At 43.3% G+C, this 23423-nt stretch overlaps 1 protein-coding gene across 10 annotated transcripts in view; it reads left to right on the top strand.

Annotated features, from left to right (window-relative positions):
• Positions 1–23423, top strand: part of KLF8 (KLF transcription factor 8) — a 458675-nt gene that overhangs the window by 204937 nt on the left and 230315 nt on the right. For all 10 annotated transcript variants that reach the window (XR_008847870.1, XR_008847869.1, XR_008847872.1 and 7 more), the window contains exon 2: positions 8439–8946. Coding sequence is in view for 5 of the 10 variants with exons in the window: in XM_056539900.1 (XP_056395875.1) it covers positions 8439–8946 (508 nt within the window). In the remaining 5 variants the exon portion in view is untranslated. The remainder of the gene's footprint in view (positions 1–8438; positions 8947–23423) is intronic.

Below are 23423 nucleotides of genomic sequence, written 5' to 3'. Positions count from 1 at the left end.
CATCATATCGCGTCGGTCCCGGCGCTCATCAACAGCCAATTCGGTCCCGAACAGCTGACCAGACACCGGGAGGGCCCTTACCTGCCTCCTCGGTGTCCGATCGACGAATGACTGCTCCGTGCCTGAGATCCAGGCAGGAGCAGTCAAGCGCCGATAATGCTGATCACAGGCGTGTTAATACACACCTGTGATCTGTGTAAAAGATCAGTGTGTGCAGTGTTATAGGTCCCTATGGGACCTATAACACTGCAAAAAAATGTTTAAAAAAAAGTCATTTAACCCCTTCCCTAATAAAAGTTTGAATCACCCCCCTTTTCCCATAAAAAAAATAAAACAATGTAAAAAAAAATTAAATAAACATATGTGGTATCGCCGCGTGCGTAAATGTCCGAACTATAAAAATATATAATTAATTAAACCGCACGGTCAATGGCGTACGCGCAAAAAAATTCCAAAGTCCAAAAAAGCGTATTTTGGTCACTTTTTATACCAAATTAATAAACTAACTAAATTAATAAAAAGTGATCAAAAAGTCCGATCAAAACAAAAATCATACCGATAAAAACTTCAGATCACGGCGCAAAAAATGAGTCCTCATACCGCCCTGTACATGGAAAAATAAAAAAGTTATAGGGGTCAGAAGATGACATTTTTAAACGTATACATTTTCCTGCATGTAGTTATGATTTTTTCCAGAAGTGCGACAAAATCAAACCTATATAAGTAGGGTATCAATTTAACCGTATGGACCTACAGAATAATAAAGTGTAATTTTTACCGAAATATGCACTGCGTAGAAACGGAAGCCCCCAAAAGTTACAAAATGGCGTCTTTTTTTCCCGATTTTGTCGCACAATGATTTTTTTTTCCGTTTCGCCGTGCATTTTTGGGTAAAATGACTAATGTCACTGCAAAGTAGAATTGGCAACGCAAAAAATAAGCCATAATATGGATTTTTAGGTGGAAAATTGAAAGGGTTATGATTTTTAAAAGGTAAGGAGGAAAAAACGAAAGTGCAAAAACGGAAAAACCCTGAGTCCTTAAGGGGTTAAAGGGTTAACTTTCTGGAGCCAGTTGATATATATAAAAAAAATTTTCCTTGATGACCCTTTTAATTCCTTTAGAACACTGGCCTGGTGATAAGGGGGATATTTATCAAAAACTGTGCAGAGTGGTGCAGTTGCCCATGGCTTTTTTCAATTTTTAAAGAGACCTGTAAAAAACTAAATAAGCAATCTGGTTGTCATGGGCAACTGCACCACTCTTCCTCTACACAGGTTTTGATAAACCTTCTCCATTTATGTCTAAAAAAATTCATGAGGAATCTAACTTTAAAAAAAAAATGTATTTAAAAAAATAAAAAAACATAACGGATATGAATCCTGGTCCTACTACCTGGTCCTTTTGAAAAAAGGTTCAACATTTTTCCACACCAGGAATATTCTGAAGCTATGTACACTTTTGAAAACATGGTAACATGGTTACGTAAATTAAAGGTAATTAGAAAACATCTGTGGCATAATTTGAGTAAAAATGGATAGCATATAGCAACCAAGCAAACTAATCATAATATAATCACTACCGGCAGACAAAGGTGGCAGCATTGTCATTTTAGATCAAAATAAGTATCCTCAACAATGCCTATGTTTACTATGGGATTTCCGTATGTAAAAAAATATTAACCCCTTAAGGACTCAGGGTTTTTCAGTTTTTGCACTTTTGTTTTTTCCTCCTTACCTTTTAAAAATCATAACCCTTTCAATTTTCCACCTAAAAATCCATATTATGGCTTATTTTTTGCGTCACCAATTCTACTTTGCAGTGACATTAGTCATTTTACCCAAAAATTCACGGCCAAACGGAAAATAAAAATCATTGTGCGACAAAATTGAAGAAAAAAAGCCATTTGCCTTTTGGGGGCTTCCGTTTCTACGCAGTGCATATTTCGGTAAAAATGGCACCTTATCATTATTCTGTAGGTCCATACGGTTAAAATGATACCCTACTTATTTAGGTTTGATTTTGTCGTACGTCTGGAAAAAATCATAACTACATGCAGGAAAATGTATACGTTTAAAAATGTCATTATCTGACCCCTATAACTTTTTTATTTTTCCACGTACAGGGTAGTATGAGGATTGTTTGCGCCGTGATCTGAAGTTTTTATCGGTACAATTTTTGTTTTGATCTGACTTTTTGATCAATTTTTTAATGGTATAAAAAGTGACCAAAAATAAGCTTTTTTGGACTTTGGAATTTTTTTGCGCGTACGCCATTGACCGTGCGGTTTAATTAACGATATATTTTTATAGTTCGGACATTTACGCACGCAGCGATACCACATATGTTTATAATTTTTTTTTATTTACACCGTTTTATTTTTTTTATGGGAAAAGGGGGGTGATTCAAACTTTTATTAGGGAAGGGGTTAAATGACCTTTATTAACACTTTTTTTAACTTTTTTTTTTTTGCAGTGTTATAGGTCCCTTAGGGACCTATAACACTGCACACACTGATCCCTCATGCTGATCACTGGCGTGTATTAACACGCCTGTGATCAGTGTTATCGGCGCTTGACTGCTCCTGCCTGGATCTCAGGCACGGAGCAGTCATTCGTTGATCGGACACCGAGGAGGCAGGTAAGGGCCCTCCCGGTGTCCTGTAAGCTGATCGGGACGCCGCGATTTCACCGCGGCGGTCCCGAATAGCCCAACTGAGCAGCCAGGATACTTTCACTTCAGACGCGGCGGTAAGCTTTGATCGCCGCATCTGAAGGGTTAATGCAGGGCATCACCGCGAACGGTGATGTCCTGTATTAGCCGCGGGTCCCGGCCGTTGATAGGCACCAGGACCCACCCGATATGACGCTGGGACACCGTGTGACCCCGCGGCATATCGCGGTAGCCGGCAGAGGACGTAAATATACGTCCTGCGTCGTTAAAGGGTAAAAGGGGACCTGACCGTGTCGTATAAAAATAAATATAAAGCATTTATAAAGGGAGGAATGGAAAAAGCAATATTAACTAAAAACAAAGGAGAATATATATTCACAAATAACCCTAAAATTCCTTTTTTTTTTTTTTTTTTAATCAGATACCGAAGGTACATAAATCCATCCACAACCCCCGAGACAGACCCATCGTAACAGAAATAGATTGTCTGACAGCAAATCTGTCCTGCTATGTGGATTTGCAACGCCAACCATGTGTGGAAAAATTGGCAACTTCTGAAGGACACTGCACATGTTCTACAAATATTAGAAGATGTGGAGTGGATGGATGATACATTAGACATAACGTCCCTATATACAGTAATCTGTATATATAAAACTCAACGTGTGTGTGTGTGTGTGTGTGTGTATGTTCCAGCATCACGTCCAAACGGCTAAAGATATTAACATGAAACTTGGCACACATGTTACTTATATGTCAACAACAAACATAGGATGGGTGATTTAACCCTTACTCACCACCATTTGCCAGGGGCAGGGTTTATGTTTAAAGTCCCAAACAAGTCAATGGGAAATGTATGTTCCCACATAACTTCCGTACGGCTGGAGATATTTCAATAACTGGTACACATATTACGGGACGGGATAGGAGGACCGGGATAGGAGGACGCGATAGGAGGACAGAATAGGCAGTCGGGATAGGAGGTCGGGATAGGAGGTCGAGATAGGAGGACGGGATAGGAGGTCAAGATAGGAGGACGGAATAGGAGGTCGGGATAGGAGTATGGGATAGGAGGACGGGATAGGAGGTCGATATAGAAGGACTGGAAAGGAGGACGGGATAGATGGACGGAAAAGGAGGTCGAGATAGGAGGACGGGAAAGGAGGTTGAGATAGGAGGACGGGATAGGAGGTCGGGATAGGAGGTCGGGATATGATGACGGGATAGGAGGTCGGGATATGACAACAATATATGAGGAAGGGATATGAAGTCAAAAGCTTCCTCCTTTGTTTAGTTTCCTCCCCAACAAGGATTAGGAAGGAAAAACCGGGCAACGCTGGGTACTCAGCTAGTTGAAAATAAAAAAAGGGAGAGCAGCATCCCAACATTCAGGTCTTGATAAGAAGATACCAGAGGTTTAGATCAATTTTTTAGGAGAATTTTGTTTCCTTTATCTTACAACACAACTATTTTAAATCCTTGCAAGTAGAAAAATACACTTGGCACCGCACTAGCAGGATACAGCTCACACCTGGAACTGGGCTAAAACATGCACTTTAAAATGGGGAAAAGAAGCATCCTGGCGGTGCATCTCAGCAATACAGTCCATCAAAAAATATCCATGGAAGGAAAAGTAGAAATCGCACTCAGTATATACCGTAGCATCCCTAAAGTGCAACACGTAGAGCAGCAGACAGCAGGGACATCTCACCTGGACGACGGCTGCAGTTTCATGTCTGTTGGCGCATCCTCTGGCCACTGGTGATCACCAGATGCCTGAGGAAGTGCTGACAGGCTTAAAATAGCCGCCGTCATCCAGGTGATATGTCCGTGCTGTCTGCTTCTCTGCACGTTGCACTTTGGGGATGCCGCTGTATATACTGGGTCTTCTCATGTACAAGACACTTTTGTGAATAAAGAAGCTGCATGAAGATCTACCTGGGTTAGTGTGTTTTCTGCTTTTCCTTCCATGGATATTTTAACAACTATTTTAAATATGAAGACATTGTTTTTTTTTTTTGTCCAGAGATGGGGTACTGTGATGGGACCAGATTCGCACCCAGCTATTCAAATCTGCATGTAGGTCTCTGGGAGGAAAAAGTTATCCATCCCAGAGATGGGCTGGGTGCGGATCCGGCCCTTTGGAAGAGATTTATAGATGAAATATAGTTTTAATATTGAAAGGAGGAGCTATAGGTTTAAAAGTGTTTTAGAGTAAATAAATTAAAACATTTTCTTTTTTAATTTTACCGGCATGTATAGCGCAACTGAGGTGAATTTTTTAGATTTCAACATCAATATTAAACACAAAAAAATCATCACCACTACCTATAACCAACCTATGGATAGTAACAGCTTTATTCAAATAGACCGTTGCAGTTATTCATTTAGAGCAACAACAAGAAAAGCAAATGTGTACCGTGGCTTCTGTAGATATATATGTATTGTCCTTGTTATTTGAGATCATAGATACCCATTCCCTCACACCGCACCCCATCCTAGGGGAAGGAGGGTTTGAAAGAGCAAAACAGGGTGTGTGTGCAGGAGTTCCTTGTCCATTAAAACAACTCAACCCCACCCTGGGTGTGCCTGGTTTCAGCTTTTCTCCTGATCCCTAAAGAGTAACAGCACAAAATAAACACACAGGCTTTTCAAAGGATATCCAATTCTAATCATGTGCTGCTTACACATAGTGAAATATTAAATACATAGCTTTACTGCACTTATATTAAAGAACTTTCTTACGCCTGGTGCTTATATACTGTGCATCCTTCTTCCTATTGCTTATATGTTGTAAATGTCACAACAACTTTGAGGGAGGAAGGGGGGTCCCTGCACAGATTTGTCTTGCCCACAGGGAAGATGAAGTTAAAATGTACTGGACCTCCTTTTTCCATAAGCCCTATGTCATCTGCAAAGTCTGCTTCATATATCATAGTGGAAGAATTTATCAATGTTTTTTGTCTAGGTTCTGGCAAAAAGTTGCAGTATATTATTGAGCAATTACTTATTTGAGGGCATTGCCCAAAACTTTGGAACTTCTTTTTTACACCAGTTTTCTGTACATTTCCCCAAATGTACTTCACAAATGTTTGTGGAATGTTACTTATTGCTTACAAATTAAGTGACTTTTGTAGATTGCACAAGTTTGTTTAAGGCTGTTTCCACTTTGCTTTTCTTGGCAGTTTTTGGAAAACTGCCACGGCAGTTTTTGAGCCAAAGTCAGAAGTGTATTCAAAAGGAATAGGACATATAAGGGAAGGATTACATTTCTACTCTTTTATGGACATGGAGGGACCAGGGCAAGGTAGGAGACCCCCGCCGGCGCCGATCGACGCTATTGCCGTCCCAATCACCGCTCAGCAGGTCCATGATTGGTCGGTCGTTCCGACCGATTAATCACATGATCGTGAGGTGGCACCCGTGCCACCTCACTCCTGCGGAGTATTCACCCTTTTTTTCCAGGTCACCGATTGACCCAGAATAACTGCAAATTGCAGGTCTGAATTGACGCGTGATTTACATAGTTAGTATGGTCGAAAAAAGACATATGTCCATCAAGTTCAACCAGGGAATTAAGGGGTAGGGGTGTGGCGCGATATTGGGGAAGGGATGAGATTTTATATTTCTTCATAAGCATTAATCTTATTTTGTTCCAGGAATGTATCTAATCCTGTTTTAAAGCTGTTAATTGTTCCTGCTGTGACCAGTTCCTGAGGTAGACCGTTCCATAAATTCACAGTCCTCACGGTAAAGAAGGCGTGTCGCCCCTTGAGACTAAACTTTTTCTTCTCCAGACGGAGGGAGTGCCCCCTCGTCCTTTGGGGGGGTTTAACCTGGAACAGTTTTTCTCCATATTTTTTGTATGGGCCATTAATATACTTATATACGTTTATCATATCCCCCCTTAAACGTCTCTTCTCAAGACTAAACAATTGTAACTCCTTTAATCGCTCCTCATAGCTAAGATGTTCCATGCCCCATATTAGTTTAGTCGCGCGTCTCTGCACCCTTTCCAACTCCGCAGTGTCCCTTTTATGGACAGGTGCCCAAAACTGAACAGCATATTCCAGGTAAGGCCGTACCAATGATTTATAAAGGGGGAGTATTATGTCCCTGTCCCTTGAGTCCATTCCTCTTTTGATACATGACAATATCCTGCCGGCTTTGGAAGCAGCAGCCTGACATTGCATGCTATTCTGTAGTCTGTGATCTACAAGTACACCCAGATCCTTCTCTACCAGTGACTCTGACAGTTTAATCCCCCCTAAGACATACGATGCATGCAGGTTATTAGTACCCAGATGCATAACTTTACATTTATCCACATTGAACCTCATTTGCCAAGTGGATGCCCAGACACTTAGTCTATCCAAGTCATCTTGTAACTTATACACATCCTCTATAGACTGTACCATGCTACAAAGCTTGGTGTCATCTGCAAAGATAGAAACAGAGCTGTTAATACCATCCTCTATATCATTGATAAATAAATTAAACAACAGCGGACCCAGTACTGAACCTTGGGGTACACCACTAATAACCGGGGACCAATCAGAGTACGAATCATTGACCACCACTCTCTGGGTACGATCCATGAGCCAGTGTTCAATCCAGTTACAAACTAAAATTTCCAAACCCAAAGACCTTAACTTACCTGTCAGACGTCTGTGAGGGACAGTATCAAACGCTTTAGCAAAATCCAGAAACACTATATCCACAGCCATTCCTCTGTCAAGGCTTCTACTCACCTCTTCATAAAAGCAAATTAGATTGGTTTGACAACTTCTATCCTTAGTAAACCCATGCTGGCTATCACTTATAATACAATTATCCCCTATGTATTCCTGTATGTAATCCCTTATAAGTCCTTCAAACAATTTACCCACAATGCACGTTAAACTTACCGGTTTGCTGCGATCGCCGATATGAGGGGACCTTAGGACCCCCTGGGCGACATGGATGCCTGCTGAACGATATCAGCCCGGCGAGTGGCAGGGGCAGGAAGAACCCAGGGTGTACCTATACGCCCTGAGTCCTTATGGATTCGGAAACGGGGGCGTATGGATATGCCCTGCATCCTTAAGGGGTTAACAATCTTAATACTTCCAGTACTTAGCTGCTGTATGCTCCAGATTAAGTTGTGTAGTTCTTAACAGTCTGACTGCAGTGCTCTCTGCTGTGTCAGAGGTGTCCTCTGTCCATGTCAGGATCTGTCCAGAGTAGGAGCAAATTCTCATAGAAAACCTCATCTGCTCCAGACACAGGCAGAGGTGTCAGCAGAAGGCACTGTGGTCAGACTGAAAAGAACTACACCACTTCATTTGGAGCATACACCAGCTGGCAGTATTAAGATTTTTCTCCCATAGAGATATATGGAATGGATGTGGCGGCCCCCGCTTCGGGCGGCGGCCATGACACGCCGCTCCATCGGCTCTGTACAGAAGATTGTGGGGGCCCCAGCGCTCGGACCCCCCCCCAATCTGAAACTGATCTTGTGGATAGGGGATACGTTTTTTTTGCATGAGACTACTACTTTAAGATTTTTAAATAGAAGTAATTTACAAATCAGTATAACTTTCTGGCAACAGTTGATTTGAAAAAAAAAATTCCACTGGAGTACCCCTTTAATTTTCAGAAATTGTGTACCTGTGCAAAATGTATCAAATGCTGTGCTAAATTTAATAAATTTGGCCTACACCAACAATGATAATTCCCCCCTGCCCATTGATTTTTAGTAAATGACTTCCCATTTCTGTTTATAGGCCTACAGTTCCTCTCTGCCGATGTCCTCATGCAAAATTGACACTGAAACATCCGCTCCATCTCTTCTAAGTGACATCAAGATGGAGCCACCTGAGCAACTTCTGGACAGTGACTGCAGTATGCCACAGGCTGAACCTGTTGACCTCTCTCTACATAAGCCTAAAATCTCTATTCACAGATCTCAGAGTCCTTCACCTACCAGCTCCACATCACCCAATATGCTTCTGTCAGCAGCGCCTCCAGTGATCTCGTTGTCTGGTCTTGGTTCAGCGGTTCCTGCTGTGCTTTCCCCTGGATCAATTTTGGCATCAACACAAGGCAGTAGTGGACAGCAGATCCTTCATGTTATTCATACTATCCCTTCAGTTAATTTACCTACTAAAATGGGTAGTTTGCAAACGATTCCTGTTGTAGTGCAGTCACTGCCTGTTGTATACACAGCACTGCCCACAGATGGTGTCACTGCAGCTATCACTGTTCCATTAATAGGGGCTGATGGGAAAACAGGTGAGTGCATGCTTAGATACAAGTGAGTACACACCACATTTTTTGTTAATATGTTATTATATCTTTTCATGTGACCACACTGCAGACATGACACTTTGCTACAATGTAAAGTAGTGAGTTCACAGCCTGTATAACAGTGTAACATGTTGATGTCCTCTCAAAAAAACTCAACACACAACCATTGTCTAAACCTTAGCAAAAAAAGTGAGTACACGCCTAAGTGGAAATGTCCATATTGTGCTCAATTAGCAATTTTCCCTCCCCAATGCCAAGTGACTTGTTATTGCTACAAGGTCTCAGGTGTGAAGAAGCAGATGTCTTAATCCCTTAAGGACTGAGCCCTTTTTCCCCTTAGGCTAGGTTCAGACTACGGAATCTCCGGGCAGAAAATTTCCGCCCGGAGATTCCGAGTTCCGCCTGGGCGACTGAATTATTCAGCGCTAGGACCGGGCGGACACTGCAGTCTCCTATAGACTGCTATGTGTTCCGCTCGGATTTCCACCTGAAGAAAGAGCAACACCTTTCTTCAGGCGGAAATTTTCTAGAGGATTTTTCATCTGGATTTTCCTCTTCACAAATTCCGAAGTGTGAATTTGTGAACGGAAAACCATTCACTACACTATGCATTATAGTAAGCGGAATTTCTGCCGGAAATTTCAAAGCGAAAATTCCGGCGGAAATTCCGTAGTCTGAACCTAGCCTAAAGGACTGAGCCCTATTTTTCAATTTTGACCATTTTATACCAATTTATACATTAATAATTCTGAGATGCTTTTACGGATTATTCTGATTCCGAGATAGTTTTTTCATGACATATTCTACTTTAACACAGTGGTAAATTGTCGTCATTATTTGCATCCTTTCTTGAAAAAAATCCCCAAATTTCATAAAAATGTTGAAAATTTTGCATTTTTCTAACTCTTCTTGTATGGAAAATGGATATTCCAAATAAATTATATATTGATTCACATATACAATATGTCTACTTTATATTTGTATCATAAAATGTACATGTTTTCACTTTTGGAAGACATCAGAGGGCTTCAAAGTTCAGCATCAATTTTCCAATTTTTCACAACATTTTCAAAATCAGAATTTTTCAGGGACCAGTTCAGTTTTGAAGTGGATTGAGGAGTCTTCATATTAGAAATACCCCATTATAAAAGCTGCGAACCCCCAAAGTATTCAAAATGACATTCAGAAAGTGTGTTAATCCTTTTGGTGTTTCACAGGAATGGCAGCAAGGTGAAGGAGAAAATTCAAAATCTTCATTTTTTACACTCGCATGTTCTTGTAGACCCAGTTTTTTAAATTTTACAAGGGTTAAAAGGAGAAAAAGCCCCCCAAAATTTGTAACCCAAATTCTCTTGAGTAAGGAAATACCTCATGTGTGGATGTCAAGTGCTCTGTGGGTGCACTACAAGGCTCAGAAGGGAAGGAGCGACAATGGGATTTTGGAGAGTGAGTTTTTCTGAAATGGTTTTTGGGGGGCATGTCACATTTAGGAAGACCCTATGGTGCCAGAACATGGCATACTATTTTGGAAACTACACCCCTCAAGGAACGTAACAAGGGGTCCAGTGAGCCTTAACACCCCACAGGTGTTTGACAACTTTTCATTAAAATCGGATGTGTAAATGAATTTATTTATTTTTTTCACTAAAATGCTGGTTTTCCCCAAAATTTTACTTTTTTTTACAAGGGGTTATAGGAGAAAATGACCCACAAAATGTGTAAACCCATCTCTTCGGAGTATGGAAATACCCCATGTGTGGACGTCAAGTGCACTGTGGGCGCACTACAATGCTCAGAAGAGAAGGAGTCACATTTGGCTTTTGGAAAGCAAATTTTGCTGAAATGGTTTTTGGGGGGCATTTAAGAAGCCCCTATGGTGCCAGAACAGCAAAAAAAAAAAACACATGGCATACTATTTTGGAAGATGCACCCCTCAAGGAATGTAACAAGGGGTACAGTGAGCCTTAACAACTCACAGGTGCTTGACAAATTTCTGCTAAAGTTGGACGTGAAAATGAAAAATTTTACTTTTTTCACTAAAATGCTGGTGTTATCCCAAATTTGTGATTGGAGAAAAAGTCTCCTAAAATTTGTAACCCCGTTTCTTTTGAGTAAGGAAATACCCCATATGTGGATGTAAAGGGCTCTGCGGGCAAACTACAATGCTCAGAGGAGAAGGAGCGCCATTGAGCTTTTGGTGAATTTGAATTTGGTTGGAATAGAAGTGGGAGGCCATGTGCGTTTACAAAACTCCCTGTAGTGCCAGAACAGTGGAACACCCCCCCACATGTTCCCCTATTTTGGAAACTACACCCCTCACAGAATTTAAAGGGGTACTCCGGTGAAAACCTTTTTTCTTTTAAATCAACTGGTGCCAGAAAGTTAAACATATTTGTAAATTACTTCTATTAAAAAATCTTAATCCTTCCAGTACTTATTAGCTGCTGAATGCTACAGATGAAATTCCTTTCTTTTTGGAACACTGATGACATCACGAGCACAGTGCTCTCTGCTGACATCTCTGTCCATTTTAGCAACCGTGCATAGCAGATGTATCCTAAGGGCAGAATGGTGGCTCAGTGGTTAGCAATGCTGCCTTGCAGTTCTGGGGCCTTGGGTTCAAATCCCACTAAGGACACTGTGCTCATGATGTCATCAGAGAGAATTCCAAAAAGAAAAGATTTTCCTCTGTAGTATTCAGCAGCTAATAAGTACAGGAAGGATTAATATTTTTTAATAGAAGTGATTTACACATCTGTTTAACTTTCTGGCACCAGTTGATTTAGAAGAAAAAGGTTTTCACCGGAGTACCCCTTTAATAAGAGGTGCATAACATTTACACCCCACTGGCGTTTGACAGATCTTTGGAACAGTGGTCTGGGCAAAGGAAAAATAAAATTTTTCATTTTCACGGACCACTGTTCCAAAAATCTGTCAGACACCTGTGGGGTGTAAATGCTCACTGTACCCCTTATTACATTCCGTGAGGGGTGTAGTTTCCAAAATGGGGTCACGTGGGGGGGTCTACTGTTCTGGCACTATGGGGGCTTTGTAAACACACATGGCCTTCAATTTTGGACGCATTCTTACATAGTTACATAGTTAGTACGGTCGAAAAAAGACATATGTCCATCAAGTTCAACCAGGGAATTAAGGGGTAGGGGTGTGGCGCGATATTGGGGAAGGGATGAGATTTTATATTTCTTCATAAGCATTAATCTTATTTTGTTCCAGGAATGTATCTAATCCTGTTTTAAAGCTGTTAATTGTTCCTGCTGTGACCAGTTCCTGAGGTAGACCGTTCCATAAATTCACAGTCCTCACGGTAAAGAAGGCGTGTCGCCCCTTGATAATAAACCTTTTCTTCTCCAGACGGAGGGAGTGCCCCCTCGTCCTTTGGGGGGGTTTAACCTGGAACAGTTTTTCTCCATATTTTTTGTATGGGTCATTAATATACTTATATACGTTTATCATATCCCCCCTTAAACGTCTCTTCTCAAGACTAAACAATTGTAACTCCTTTAATCGCTCCTCATAGCTAAGATGTTCCATGCCCCATATTAGTTTAGTCGCGCGTCTCTGCACCCTTTCCAACTCCGCAGTGTCCCTTTTATGGACAGGTGCCCAAAAACTGAACAGCATATTCTCTCTCCTAAAGCCCAATGGCGCTCCTTCTGAGCATTGTAGTTTGCCCGCAGAGCACTTTACATCCACATATGGGGTATGTTCTCAGAAGAAATGGGGTTACAAATTTTGGGGGGCTTTTTTCATATTCTCCCTTGTGAAAATGAAAAATGTAGGGTAACACCATTTTTTTTTCCATTTCTACATCCAACTTTAACGAAAATTCGTCAAACACCTGTGAGGTGTTAAGGCTCACAATACCCCTTCTTAAATTCTGTGAGGGGTGTAGTTTCCAAAATGGGGCTACATCTGGGTATTTGTTTTGTGTTTATATCAGAACCGCTGTAAAATCAGCCATCACTGTGCAAATCACCAATTTAGACCTCAAATGTACATGGCACGCTCTCACTTTTGAGCCATGTTGTGCGCCCGCAGAGCACTTTACGACCACATATGGGGTAGTTCTGTACTCAGGAGAAATTGTGTTACAAATTTTGTGGGTCTTTTTTTTTCCTTTTACCACTTGTGAAAATTAAAAGTATAGGGCAACACCAGCATGTTAGTGTACAAATTACACGTTTTTCATGGGAGGTGGGGACTGTAGGAGTATGTGTATATTAGGGCTGCATGATATGGGGAAAATGTGCGAGTGCGATTTTGGGCCTAAAAATTGTGATTTCGATATGCGATGCGATATAATTAAAAAAATTGTGAAATCCCCCCATTTCATGTCCAATCGCCCCCATTTCACACCTACCTACCCATTTTATGCCCACTGCCCATTTCACATCCCCCATGTCACATTCTCCCCCCCCCCTTGTCACATTCTCCCCCCCCCTTGTCACATTCTCCTCCCCCTTGTCACATTCTCCTCCCCCTTGTCACATTCTCCTCCCCCTTATCACATTCTTCTCCCCCTTATCACATTCCCCTCCTGTTCCATTCTTCTCCCCCTTGTCACATTCTTGTACTGCAGCAATACACTAGGTTTCCAGGGCGGTTTCAAATCTTCTGCCGGAAACCTAGTGTGTTTGCTGCAGAAAAAGACCTTTCCCCATCAGCCAATCACTGGCTTGACACGTGACACCACTGCGGCCAGTGATTGGCTGAAAAGGGAAAGGTCCTACTAGTTGAATGGTGAAGAGAGGACAGCCGGACCGCACGGAGGGGAACGCTGTGCCACATTTACCCCTCTCATCGCCCCCCCCATGTCTTATAATCCCCCCCTCATCATTTCCCCCTGTGTCATCATCCCCCCCATCATGTTCCTTCTATGCTATTCTTCCATGCCTCATCACTCCCACCCCATGCTACATCATTCCCCCTTTTCCCCTGCTTTTTATATATTTTTTTATTATCCCTACCTCCCCCTCCCTCATCATTCACCCTTTTCCCCTGTGTTATATATATTTTTTTATTTTCCCTACCTCCCGCTCCCTCATCACTTCCCCCTTTTCCCCTGCTTTTTCTATACTTTATTTCCCCCCTCCCTCATCACTTGCCCCTTTTCCCCTGCTTTTTATATATATATTTTTATTTTCCCTACCTCCCCCTTCCCGCATCACTTCCCCCTTTTCCCCTGCTTTTTATATATTTTATTTTTATTTTCCCTACCTCCCCCCTCCCTCATCATTCCCCCTTTTCCCCTGCTTTTTATATTTTAATTTTCCTACCTCTCCCCTCCCTCATCACTTCTCCCTTTTCCCCTGCTTTTTATATATTTTATTTTTATTTTCCCTACCTCCCCCTCCCTCATCATTCCCCCTTTTCCCCTGCTTTTTATATATAACATTTTTATTTTCCCTACCTCCCCCTCCCTCATCACTTCCCCCTTTTCCCCTGCTTTTTTTTATATGTGTATATATATATATATATATATATATATATATATATATACATTTTTTTTTTTACTTTCCTTATTTGGCTGCGCTTCGGCAGGCCAGGTCAGGAGGCGAGCTCAGGGAGGACAGAAACCTCCCGTGGGGCAGAAGGGCAAAAGCCCTGTGTGGTCAGTGAAACAGATGAGTGACGCCAGCTTCTCTGCGTGGCATCAGTTACGTCACTTTTCATTTCCAGCAGTCGCCGCACTCCGAACTGACTCGCGGCGGCTGCAGGAAATGAAAAGTGACGTCACTGATGCCGCGCAGAGGAGCCAGGAGAGGACTTTATTCATCTGCTTCATGACCACACAGGCCGCAAGACTCGCCATCTGACCTGGCCTGCCGAAGCGCAGCCAGGTAAGGAAAATAAAAGAAACACTATAAAAAGCAGGGGAAAAGGGGGAATGATGAGGGAGGGGGGAGGTAAGGAAAATTAAAAGTACAGCGGGGAGGAGCCGCCGCTGGTCACTGATTTAAAGTGGCCGCTACTGCGGCCACTACTGCGGCCCCACTACTGCAGCCACTACTGCGGCCGCTTTAAATCAGTGACCAGAAGATTTATTGGCATAGAACACGCAGGCAGGGGTGTGTGTCATACGCCGATAAATAAGAGTATTTACATTTGTTTTTACCTGCTCTGACCGGCCCAGCCACGGGAGCAGGCCCAAGCAGATAATCGCATGTTTTCCCGGGGGGCCGTATCGCTATATCGCAAAAAGCTAAAATCACGGTTCAATTGCTTTTGCGATATATCATGCAGCCCTAGTGTATATGTAGTGTTTGACTTTTTATTTTATGGAAGGTGTAGTGTAGTGTTTTTAGGGTACATTCACACGGTCTGGTTTAAAAGGGGTTTCTCGCTGGGAGTTTGAGCTGCGGCGGAAAATTTGCTGCATCTCAAACTTGCTGCAGAAAAGTCGCTGTAGACCCTCCCGTGTGACTGTAACCTGTATATTCACATGGTGGGGTAAACGAACAGCTGTTGCAAAACTACAACTCCCACCATGCCTTGACAGACCATACATGCTGGGAGTAGTAGTTATGCAACAGCTGGAGGCACATTGGTTGCATATCACTGAGATTTTGTTACCTAACTCAGTGTTTCGCAACCAGTGTGCCTCCAGCTGTTGCAAAACTACAACTCTCAGCATTTAAAGTCTCTCTGTGCATGCTGGGAGTTGTATTTTTGCAACAGCTGGAGGCACACTGGTTGTGAAACACTGAGTTAGGTAACAAACTCTGTTTCACAACCAATGTGTCTCCAGCTGTTGCAAAACTGCAACAATCAGCATGCATTGACAGTCGAAGGGCATGCTGAGAGTTATAGTTTTGCAACAGCTGGAGGCACACTGGTTGTGAAACACTGAGTTAGGTAACAAACTCTGTTTCACAACCAATGTGTCTCCAGCTGTTGCAAAAGTGCAACAATCAGCATGCATTGACAGTCGAAGGGCATGCTGAGAGTTATAGTTTTGCAACAGCTGGAGGCACACTGCTACAACTACCAACATTCCCTTTGGTAGTCTGTGCATGTTGGGAGTTGGTTATGCAACAGCTGGATGCACACTTTTTCATAGAAAAAATGTGCCTCCAGCTGTTGCATAACTACAACCCCCAGCATGCACGGACTACCAAAGGGCATGCTGGGAGTTGTAGTTGGAACTCCAGCTGTTGCAAAACTACAACTCCCAGCATGCCCTTTGCCTTTGTATGCTGCAAGTTGTTGCTAAGCAACAGCAGAAGGTGAACAGGCCTCACCTCCTGCTGTATCCCGCCGCTGCTACCACCAATCCTGCTGCTCCTGTCGCCGCCACCGCACACGAGGGGACGCCCGCCGGACCAGGGCAAGGTAGGAGACCCCTGCAGGCTTCGATCGCCACCATGATCGCCGTCCCGATCACCACCCAGCAGGGTCGTGATTGGTTGGTCGTTCCGACCGATCAATGTCGTGATCGTGAGGTGGCACCCGTGCCACCTCACTCCTGCTGGGTAAAGGTGAATGGGGCAGCCCCATTCACCCTTTTTTTTTTACGGGTCACCAGAGACCCGATTGGCCTGGAATTGCCGCAAATCGCCGGTCTGAATTTCTGGCGATCACCGTCATCGGGGGGGGGGGGGGGGGGGGGTCCCCCCCCCCCCAGGGGTTTGCACAGGGTTCCTGCTGATAGATATCAGCAGTCACCCCGGTCCGGTCCCCACCCGGCGAGCGGCCAGGACCGGAATTCCCACGGGCGTTCCCATACGCCCTCAGTCCTTAAGAACTTTAAAACGGGGGCATATGGATAAGCTCGACGTCCTTAAGGGGTTAAATTTGGGGTTATTGCTCTCACACTCTTGATATTGATCACTGGAAGTTCAATATGGCACTTCATAGCAAAGAACTCTCTGAAGAATTGTTGCTCTATATCCTAGGCTATAAGAAGATTGCCAAGACCCTGGAACGGAGCTGCAGTACAGTGTGCAAGACCATACAATAGTTTTACAGGACAGGTTGCACACAAAACAGGCCTTACCATAGTTGACCAAAGAAATTGAGTGAACAGGCTCAGCATCATACCGAGAGATTGTCTTTGGGAAAAAAAAACGTATGATTGTAAAAATATTGACACTTTGGGTCTAATTTGGACATTTCCGTTTAGGGGTATTGTTCTGCCTCTCCAATCTAAGCATTGAAAGTGTGATCTCTGAAACATACAGTTGGTGATGAGATAGCAGTAACCTCCAATTTTTGTTGAATTGGCTGACAGTGACTCGATCCAAATGACACCTTGTAGATTGTGATGAAGTTTATTCCAAACTATGCAGATCATACACCGATGAATAAATGGATAGGTCAAAAGATCATGCTGTGAGCAGCTAACAGCTAAAGACAACTGTGAAGGGAGAGGAGGAGTCAATACTGAGAACAGAATGAAGAGGAGAGAGAAGGGACACACAAGATAAAAAGGCAAACCATGCAAGTGTAACATGACACTTCCCGTCGAAATCTATGATTTCTAATAACAAACTTTAATTAAGTCCATGAATAATAGATGTTTCTTCTTCTGGAAAAATCTTTCTTAGCATCAGGTCGGTGTAAGGGGTTCATCTTCCTGTTCTAGGCAGACGCAATACTAGCTCGTTTATGGGTCTGAAGTAGTGTCTTGCAGAACCTTCTTTCATTACTTTAACTTCTACTTTCCACACCTTACCATCATTACTTGGAATAGTCTTTGTAATAAGACCCATAGGCCAATTGTTACAATGAAATCATTTTCTTTCAGAGGAACTATGTCCCCGGCTTGCAGGTCGGGTTTTCTTCGACTTTGAAGATTGCAAAGGTACTCCATCTTCCAACAGCTCCAAAACGCATTAGCACGATGTTGGACCCGTTTCATTTGGTATTTGTAAACATTTTGACAATTGAAGTCCTGATCAGGAATAGCGGCTACTCCAATCTTTTGAGTTAAAAGAGTGGCTGGAGTTAGCAATACTGGAGACTCTGGGTCTGATGAAACAGGAACAAGTGGTATTGCATTAATTATTGCTGACACCTCTGCAAGGAAGGTGACCAAGACTTCATGTGTGAGCTGGGAAGATTTGTGGTCCAGCAGCATAGAGTCCAGGATTTTCCTAGAAATCCCAATCCTGCGTTCCCAAGAGCCCCCCATATGTGAGGAATGTGGCGGGTTGAATTCCCATTTACACCTGTTGTTATTGAAGAAGTTCTCTATCTTCTCTGCTCCTTTAAAATTTGTCCCGCAGTTGGATCTAAGTAACTTTACAGGTCCACGTATGGAGACGAATCTTCTGAAGGCATTAATAAAGCAAGAAGAGTCCATTGATTCTATAACTTCGATATGCACTACACGAATGCTTAAACAAGTAAATAGCACGGCCCAATGTTTATTGTTGATGACTCCACCACGAGTCTTACGTGTAACAATGGTCCAGGGGACGAAAATGTCTAAACCGACATTGGTAAAAGGTGGTTCAGTGCTTAATCTGTCTGTTGAAAGCTCTGACATATGTTGATTTAGATATTTTCCTCTTAGTCTTTGGCACTTGACGCATTTATGGAGGATATACATCTCTTCATCCCAATTATCCAGAAACCTGCAGACCTTACTGCTCCCTCTGTGAAGTGACGGCCTTGGTGTTGCACTTGCTCATGATTATGTCTGACTAGCAGAGCAGTAATGTGGTGACGTCCTGGAATGATTAGGGGATTTTGCTCTTCACTCTTCACATTAGACTTTGATATGCAACCACCAACTCGGAGTAGTTTGTTCTGATCAATGATTGGATTCAACTGGTATTGAGGAATATTTTTATATGCGTTGAGTCCCTTTTGACACGTTGTGAATGGTTTGTGAATATACTTCATGTTGGACACATTGTATAATGAGTCTTTCGGCTTAAGCATCCTCTGCAATTGTGGGGGGCCCTTTACAGATGTGCCACTTCCGACACTCTTGATTATTGTCACCGCTGTTTGCAAAGTGATGAGCAACGTGAATAAGACGTGCAATGGCTCGTACGGCAGAAGACCACTTGGAAAAACTTACAAAACGGGGAGATTTTAATTTTACCTATGCCTCTATGGAGGTATTAAGTGTAACTGCAGTAGTCTTGATTTCGTTATCAGACTCCGGATAGATAAGTTCAAAGGTAGACTTTACAGTGCTTGAGAAGAAGTTCTCATTCAAGAGTACTGGTGGAGATATCCACATATCCAGAAAAGCAGCAGCAGGTACTGCACAACTGCCTAGGTAAGCAGGGTTAAGATCAGTGGGCACATAATGCCATTGCACTGGAATGGAGAATTTCCTAATGCGTTCCACTCGATTGCCGACATACACATGGAACTGTCTTGTTTGATTGATTGTGTTTGTATCCTAGCACAATTTTGCTGTCTGTGTAAAAGTCAAAGGAGTCAATATGAAAGTTTATTTTGTGCTTTATAAGCTCAGCAATTTCAACGACGAACGTGGCTGGACAGATTTTGAGCCTTGGAATAGTATGTGCAGGTTTTGGAGTTAGCTTGGCCTTGCCCATGATGAATCCCACGTCTATTTCATGGTTGGGGGTGTACAACTCGGAGATATACTATGGCAGCTATGGCTTCCATGGATGCATCAGAGAAGACCTGGATCTCTAGTCTGGTGGCATTCTTCGAGGATGCAAGAGTGTTAGATCGTGGTATCTTAAACTGTTCCAAAGCCTGGAGAGACTGCTTCCAGGATTCACACCTTTTGCTGTTTCTCTTTGGGTAAAGGGGTATCCCAGTCAGTGTTCTCTGAAGTAAGTTGTCTGAGTAATATCTTGCCCTGTATAGTAAAGGGTGCTATAAATCCCAAGGGATCGTAGATACTTTTTACTTCAGACAGTACTCCATGTTTGTGAAGGGCTTGTCACAGACTGATGTTTGAAATGTGAACATGTCTTGTTTAACACCCCACAGCAACCCAAGGCTTCATTGAGTGAAGGTAAGGTCAGACCCTAGTTGGAATTCCTTAGCACTGAGGGCATGATCATCAGAAGGAAATGCTGTCATAACCTCTATGCTGTTGGAGAGGATTTTGTGTAGTCGGAGATAGGCAGTAGCGAGCATCTTCTGAGTTCTGGTGAGAAGGTCGATGGCTTCTTCCTCCGTAGGTAGGGACTTGAGACCGTCGTCTACATAGAAGTTCCTTTGCACAAACTGACGTGCATCAGACCTGAACTGCCTTCTTGGGCTGTTTTCTCAGTCCATAAATGGCAACAGCAGGGGAGGGGCTATTACCAAAAACGTGTACTTTCATCAGATAGTCTATAACCTTGTCATTGATATCATTATTGCGGTACCATCATAATCTGAGGAAGTTTATATTGTCTTCGCAGACTGTAAAACAATGAAACATTTGTTGGATGTCATAATGGCAATTGGTTCTTGTCTAAAGCGGAGTAAGACTCCTAGGAGGTTGTTGTTCAGGTTAGGCCCAGTGAGAAGATTGTAATTGAGAGAAACGCCTTTGTAATGAGCACTTGAGTCGAAGACCACCCCTAATCTGCTCAGGCTTGCAAGGATGGTAGACACCAAAACATGGTAGGTACCAGCATTCCTCTCCTTGTGTAAGAGGGGGTGCAGGCTCGGCATGATCTCTCTAAAATATCTTCTGCATAAAGTCGAAAAAATGCTTCTTCATCTCCGGTTTCCGGTTCAGGTTGCGCTCTGAAGAGAGAAACCATGAATCTGCATATTGTCTATTCTTAGGAATCCTCTTCCTTGGGGTGTGAAATGGTAGCGGTGCCACCCAGCTGTTGGAATCATCTTGCTAGAACTCTTTACTCATGGTTCTCAAGAATTCCTTATCTTCCATCGTAGCCGCTAACTCATTGTCTCTTGTGGTCACTTCAAACACTGTGTTACCAATGTCATCCCGGAAGACAAATGCTTTCCTATCATCTAGTATGATGCACTCAGCCTTTCTTTCACACTGCAGTGATGTTGTCGATGTGGGAAAGGCAGCCTGGATTTTAGATGCTTCTGCGTCAGCGCGGGCTTTGATGAATTGTTGCCTGAGTGTAGAAGATGTTGATCGTAGGTATCTGGAAAATCTTGTGGAGCACTTAGAAGTTGTGGAGCGATGGGATCTGGATTAATGGAAATGTGTGATTCTTACTTCTGCTTTTGCCTTTGTTTGCATTACTAAATCATCTCTTGGAAGATTGAACTCATTCCATTCCTTTAATTTTTGTATGGAATCTTCTGTGTTGTACCGCTTTAAGAAATCAGCATATTTGGCAGACAGTCTTTGATAGTTCTCATAAGCAGCATTCAATTGCTTAACAGCACTCTCTAGGTGAAGTACCTCATGTGCTGGCTGAGACAGAGCTGACATGCTTTCAAAATTCTTAGCCCATAACTGGTTGATGTTACTTAGTAGTTCCTCTTTGTCTGCTTCATAATTCTCTTGAACTTTCCAAGTTGGTTTTGCTAAACGTTTTTGTTTTGTGGGGCTCATAGGATTTGACTCCTGCTTTGAAAGAAGTACAGGTTCTCCAGAATGTATATTGCCTTGTTGGTACATTGTGATGTTAAAGAGGCACTGTCATTGTTGAAAACTTTTTATATGTTACAGAACTAATCGTATGATGGCTTTTTGCAATATAAATTTATTTAAAAAAATGTTTCAATTTCCCCCAGAAATTAAATGTAAAAATAGCCACCACTAGGGGTCGTCTGTCTTTAGCTAGACAGACTAGTGTTGATTTAGCAGTATACCAGATTCCGGCCATAAAGCAGGCCAGTATCCAGTATAGGAGAATTCATTCAGTTCCCTATGCGCGGGGAGCGCGCACACACAGGCAGTGCGGGACACAGGCAGATCGGGAGATCCCCAGGTTCTCAGCTGCCATTACAGCAACCCCCAAAACCCCCCCTCCCGGCTCTCAGCTGCGATCTGTGTCCCCCCCCCCCCCCCCCCCGGTTCTCAAATGCTATTACCCCCCCCCCCCTCGTTCCCGGCTGCGATCTTGTGTGCCGGCACCCCCATCTCCCCCACCCGTTACCTCCTCCGTCCCGGTCTTCGGCAGCATCGGCGGGCGGCCAGTGGAAGAAGACGTCAGTGACGCCGCTCCAGGCCGCCGGAGAGATGAAGGCGGTGCAGGATAGGTGAGTGTGTATGTGTGTGTCTGTATGTATATTTGTGTGTGTCTGTATGTATATATGTGTGTGTGTGTGTATATATGTGTATGTATATATGTGTGTGTGTATGTATATATGTCTGTAGGGATCGACCGATTATCGGCCGATAATCACGATTTTGGGCATTATCGGTATCGGCAATTACCTTGCCGATATGCCGATAATGCCCCGCACCACCCGCACCGCGACCGCCCCCCCACGTCCCGCCGCACTGCCCCCCCACTGACCCGCCGCACCGCGTCGCAACCCCCACCGCACTGCCGCTGCCCCATTGCCTCCCCCATCCCCGGTTTTATAATTACCTGTTCCCGGGGCCCGGGGTCAACTCTGCTTCTGGCTCCTGCTGCGCTCGCAATGATGAGTGACGCGACGTGACGTCACCGTCAGTGAGCACAGTGACAGCTCAGGAGGACACCACCGGAGCCAGATGTAGAGTGGACCCCGGTGCGGTGGGGGGTGCGATGTGGGGTGGTAGGGGGCGCGAAGCAGAGCGGAGCGGTGGGGGCGTGGCAGTGGCGGTGATAGGACTCAGGACCCCCGGACAGGCAGGGGGAGAGAAGCGGGTGGCGGCGGTCTATTACACCGCAAAAGCCGCTGCAGTTCATTGATTTAAAGCGCCCGCTTTAAATCAATGATCTGCAGCGGTGTGGGGGGGTAAATAGCCGATAACTTATACCGGAATATCGGTATAAGTTATCGGCTATCGGCCCTAACCTCCACAGATTATCAGTATCGGCCCTAAGAAACCGATATCGGTCGATCCCTAGTATGTATATATATGTGTGTGTATGTATGTATATATATATATATATATATGTGTGTGTATGTATGTATATATGTGTGTCTGTGTATATATATGTGTGTGTATGTATATATGTGTGCGTGTGCGTATATATGTGTCTTTGTGTGTGTCTGTATGTATATATGTGTGTATAGAGCAAAAGGTTCACATACAGAGCTTAGATTCCCTTGCAGATAGAAATACATGTGGTAATACACAGACTGTGTAGAAACTGATAAAATGACAGTTGTATGAACAGTTCTTTTCAATCAATCTGTGCCATCCTGATGAATCATATGCTGAGAATGACTTGCTGGCTTGAGTCTTGCTCTGTTTGCTGCTATATTCCAGTGTCCAAATACATCTCACTATACATGCACAGCTAGCAAGGATTCTTTGAAAGATATTTGTCTGATCTTCTAAGATCCCTTTATTGATCTTTTGACTGTTCTGACTCTGAAAGTGTGATCTCTGAAACTTACAGTTTGTGATGAGATAGCAGTAACCT

Source organism: Hyla sarda, chromosome 9 (assembly GCF_029499605.1).
Source record: "Hyla sarda isolate aHylSar1 chromosome 9, aHylSar1.hap1, whole genome shotgun sequence".
NCBI lineage: Eukaryota > Metazoa > Chordata > Amphibia > Anura > Hylidae > Hyla > Hyla sarda.
Note: the sequence above shows the minus strand (reverse complement) of the source record. Positions and strands in the feature narration are given on the sequence as shown.